Source organism: Sinocyclocheilus grahami, unplaced genomic scaffold (assembly GCF_001515645.1).
Source record: "Sinocyclocheilus grahami isolate Dianchi unplaced genomic scaffold, SAMN03320097.WGS_v1.1 scaffold94.1, whole genome shotgun sequence".
NCBI lineage: Eukaryota > Metazoa > Chordata > Actinopteri > Cypriniformes > Cyprinidae > Sinocyclocheilus > Sinocyclocheilus grahami.
The window spans coordinates 1,307,324-1,312,036 of record NW_015505273.1 but is presented as its reverse complement, the minus strand read 5'-3'; the positions used below and the strand labels follow the sequence as shown (position 1 = coordinate 1,312,036).

Here is a 4,713-nt window from a genome sequence, read left to right as displayed (position 1 = left end):
TATATATATATATATGTGTGTGTGTGTGTGTGTGTGTGTGTGTATTTTTTAATGTAGTACAGGATGAAATCGCACACAGAAAAGAAGGAATGAACATTTTCTCTGAAAGAGAACAAGCAAATGACTGTGTTTTCTTTAGTCTGGGTGGTCTATACAGCATCACACCGCCTCAATAAACAACTTAAGAGTTGGAGCCTGTGCTTAAAATAACGCCTAGACCAAGCCCAGAGGAGTCTGGGTAATGGCCCCAATTCCCTGGGTCATATATCAGACTGAGAGCTCAGGAATGATGGGATTGTGGAGGGCGGCAACGTTCTGCTGTTCAATCACACCTCCTGCTGGCTGCTGTTAGACTGAGAAACATTAGCGCTATATTGCTCTTCTCTGGGGATTTGAGCTGTGAAAATCCCAGGTTCACACTGCAGCTGCCTGTGGGTATTAGCATTTTTTGTTGACGGTTACTGAAGATGTAAATGTGAAAATAATGGCTCACAGTTGATATGGAACTATACTGTCAGAACATTTACTAGCTTATGGACAGTAAACAATTTTAAACTCTTTGAGCGCTGTTTGAAATTGTAACTATGCAAAATAAATTTCAGATGAGCGAAAATAAGCATAATATTGTTTGCCCACAATTAAGCATTTATTTCATGCTAAATTAATAAAAAAATAAAAAAAAAATATATATATATATATATTTTTTTTTATTAATTAATTTAACATGAAATAAATGTACATATGTACAATTAATATTAATATTATTATTATTTGTAGTAGTAGTAGTAGTAGTAGTATTAACCAGTGTGCATATAATAATAATAATAATAATAATGATAATAATAATAATAATAATAATAACTAAACTCAAATAAAAAATGTTGCCTTGACAAATATCTCAAATAAAATAAGTTTCATTTTAAATAATAAAATGACTAAAACCGAAATAAAAATAAATTCAAACTAAATAGAAATGTATTTATTTACATAATATAAATACTTAATTGGGACAAACCATTCTATACCTAAAAATAAACACAAAAATATGTATATATATATATATATATATATATATATATTACATTATATATATATATATATATATATATATATTAAAATTTATAACAGACATGACATGTTCATATTTCATATGTGTTCGTCAAACAGTGTTAAATGTATGGCTTAAGTTGACCCAATAGCTACAGTAAAAGATCAGTGTTGGAGTTGACATGTACATGTACTGTTCCATTGTCAGCCAGCAGCCTCAACACACTGACCTTTCAGAGTCACGCTGATGCAGGAGGAGCCTTTGCTGTAGAGGCGCACAGGCGGCGTCTCGGGCGGCTGCGCCCCCAGAACCCTCTTCACGTGGCTTAGGCTGTAGCTGTAGATGGAGTCCTGAGAGAGACCGAGACTGGAGCCGGGGTCCACCACCGCTAAATACTCCTACAGACGCACGGTGACAGGAGAAGAGCTTTACACATTCTCAAAGCATTTCAGACGTTTGATTTCGGGTCTAAATTTGTGGATGTTTCTGTCCCTCAGAAGACTGCAGACGGCACTCACTTTAAAAGCCTGGATAACTGCAGAGTCCAGAGCAAACCAGTCTGTCCGTCCGCTGATTTGAACCGCGCCTATGAAAAACTCCAGCTGTTTCACCTCCTATCAATGAGACATTTGATTTTCAAAAGTTACAGCAGATCAGAAGGTTGTTCATAGTTGTAAAAACAACATATTTATATAAATAATTACATTCAATATTTAATTTTAATTTTTAAATATAAAATAATATTAATTAAATATTATTACAAATATTAATATTTTCTTTATTTTATTAAACATTATTTAAAAATATAACAACAACAATATAAATTAAATATATAAAATGGTTACATTTAATAATAATTTTTGTTAGCTGAAATAAAATAAAACAAAGAATAGATAAAAAAAAACTTAACTTAAACAAAAATATAGTCTTGACAAGTAACTGAAATAAAACAAGTTTAAGTTGGAGTACTACATAATTTAAACTGAAATAAAAATAAACTACAATTTTATAAAAAACACAAACTAATAAAAATGTCAAAGCACATATCGAAATGACTAAAACTTAAACTAAAATTAAAATGAAAAATATAAAAATAAAAGCTAATTCAAAATATTTATAAATAGGCTTCTATATATAGAAAATATAATATACAGAATAAAAATAATACAATGACAATTGTAAATAACATTGGTATGTAAATGCATAATAGTATTCTGTATAGTATGTGGCCCGTCCAGTCAGAATTCAGAATCATAAATATCTGTTTTATGATGTACAATACATGATCAGCTGATTCATCAGGATGAAGATGCTTGTGTAAAACACTCACGTCTTTGAATAGGTGCAGATTGGGTATGCGAACCAACACTCTGACGAGACTTTCATCCTTCTGCAAAGTCGTGGTGGGGCTTTGAAAGACATCTGTGAGAGACGAACAGAAACTACAGTGAGAAAGTGTAGAATTCTAGAGTGTCTGGATGTGAAATCTCTGTGTAAATGTGTGACCTGGGTAAGGCTCAGTCTGTCCCTTGCCGAAAGACGACACCGATTGCTGTGGTGATGAGACGCCCAATGAACCGAGCCCAGAGGACTGGGAGGTGGAGCTCGGAGGTCTGGAGGAGGGGCCAACCGTCTTCAGCTGGTCATTCTCCGCCTTCAGGTTTTCCACCGTCATCTGTCAAGGCATTTATTAAGGGATTTTCAAACGCAAGTATTACATATTTAATATCAATTTTGTTCATTATTACTATTATTACTATTATTATCGTCATTATTATTAGCCAGTGTGTCTAAATAATAAGAATAATATATATATATATATTTTAATTACAATTATTTAAAATGATTATTTGTATTATTAATAGCTAACCATAACACCTATATAATAATTATTTTAAATACATAGTATAATTTTAAATATTTTGTAATTATTATTATACATTTAATTATACACATATAATATTAATAATACATTTAAATATACATCACTTGCAATTATTTATTTTTGTGTTATTAATAACCAGTACACCTATAGAATAACAAAAAACAATAATAAAATTATATATAAAATATAGTTAAAAATATTATTATTATTATTAATTAGTTAATACAATTTTACATTAAATTTGTATTATTATTATAATTTTTTTTTATGTAGTCCGTGTTTGCAGCCAAACGCAATTTCACAAAACCAGTGATCAATCAAAAGTTGTGTTCATTTAGTCTCAAATCTCAGGCCTGAAATCAGTTCTACAGGCAAATATAAGCCTGCTCATGAATTCATGTTCCTCTAAGCAGCATCTCACACACACCTGCATGTTGGTCATGGCCTCCTGCAGCTGCTCCAGCTGATGGGCGGAGCTTAGCGCCTCCAAACGGATGTCCGTCAGCTTGCGCTCTTTCTCCCACAGTTCCGAGCGTAACTCTGTCACCACTTTCACTTCATGCTCAGTGTCCTCATGACCCTCGCACGATCTGCCGTAAATACCGACATCAAACCTATAACTATGAAAGGTGAATGCTGCGTAATTCCAATCATCTTGTGAAGAACCTCAACAGTTGCATTTCCTACCCTGATGTTGAAGTCGAGGCATTATCCACATTGTGGATGATTTTGGGTGAAGATGGGGCGGATGTGACCGGGGTTGTGATCTCCTCTATATCTGCGTATGGTGCTTTGGAACCCTTTTTACTGAAGGCCTTGTTGAAGGAGCTCCTCAACTGCATGTAGAGGAGAAATGAGGGTCAACGTTTAACTACAGCAACCACTTTATATTGAGAGTCTTTTAAAAACAAGTATGAATTCCCAGAGTGTTCGTATAGATAGTTTGGATTCATAATGGCAGCTAATAGCAAAACAAAAAATGCAGTGGAGGCATATAGGATTTGATGTGTTTATGATGGCATATGCATTAAGTGTCTCAACAGTGAATTTTAGATAGAATGATCCAACAAGTCTCTTTATTTTCCAGCAAAGCTTCATCTAGCATTAGTAGTATGATGTAATGAATGTCTATTTCTCAAAAACTGGAACTAAAAATAGAACTATTACAAATCATTTTCCATATCTGAAATAAATATGAAAAAAAAAACATCGGAAAAACTATATATAGATATAAACAAATGGAAACACTTACACTTAAATTAAAATTAGACAACTAACTGGAATAAGGTGAAGTACTGCTAAAAATAACACTGAAATAAAAATAAATTAAAGACATATAGAAATATAAAAACCCCAAAACAAAAAAAAATGACAAAAGCACATATTAAACCTAAAATTTAAATAAATTAAATTGAATTATAAATTAAATTAACTGAAATATATAACAATAAATGCTCATTCAAAATATTATACTATAATAGTATACAATAACGCTGATTATCTATGGCGTCTACCCTGACACGGTTCATAATAATATGCTCGTCGTAGGCATTAGTTATGACAGTATTAATCACAAAGCACATATCAAACAGTTTAAGAATGCATGAAATAATGAGTTAACAGGACACCTGAAACACCATGTGGAAAATTCATTTTTCAGTCAATATGACTATTAATATATTGTACAGTATATTGCATTGCATATTACTAAAACACAAATTCATCCTTTAAATGTGGCAGATTCTAAACCTGAAAGCATCCATTTCACACTATACTATCC

The 4,713-nt window shown here is 32.1% G+C and overlaps 1 protein-coding gene across 1 annotated transcript in view; it reads right to left on the bottom strand.

The window, feature by feature from the left end:
- LOC107587625 (neuron navigator 1-like) overlaps positions 1–4,713 on the bottom strand; it is a 58,613-nt gene that overhangs the window by 3,636 nt on the left and 50,264 nt on the right. Inside the window, 6 exon segments of the mRNA XM_016275473.1 lie at positions 1,278–1,446; positions 1,567–1,662; positions 2,379–2,470; positions 2,555–2,723; positions 3,361–3,523; positions 4,208–4,231. Coding sequence (XP_016130959.1) covers positions 1,278–1,446; positions 1,567–1,662; positions 2,379–2,470; positions 2,555–2,723; positions 3,361–3,523; positions 4,208–4,231 — 713 coding nt within the window.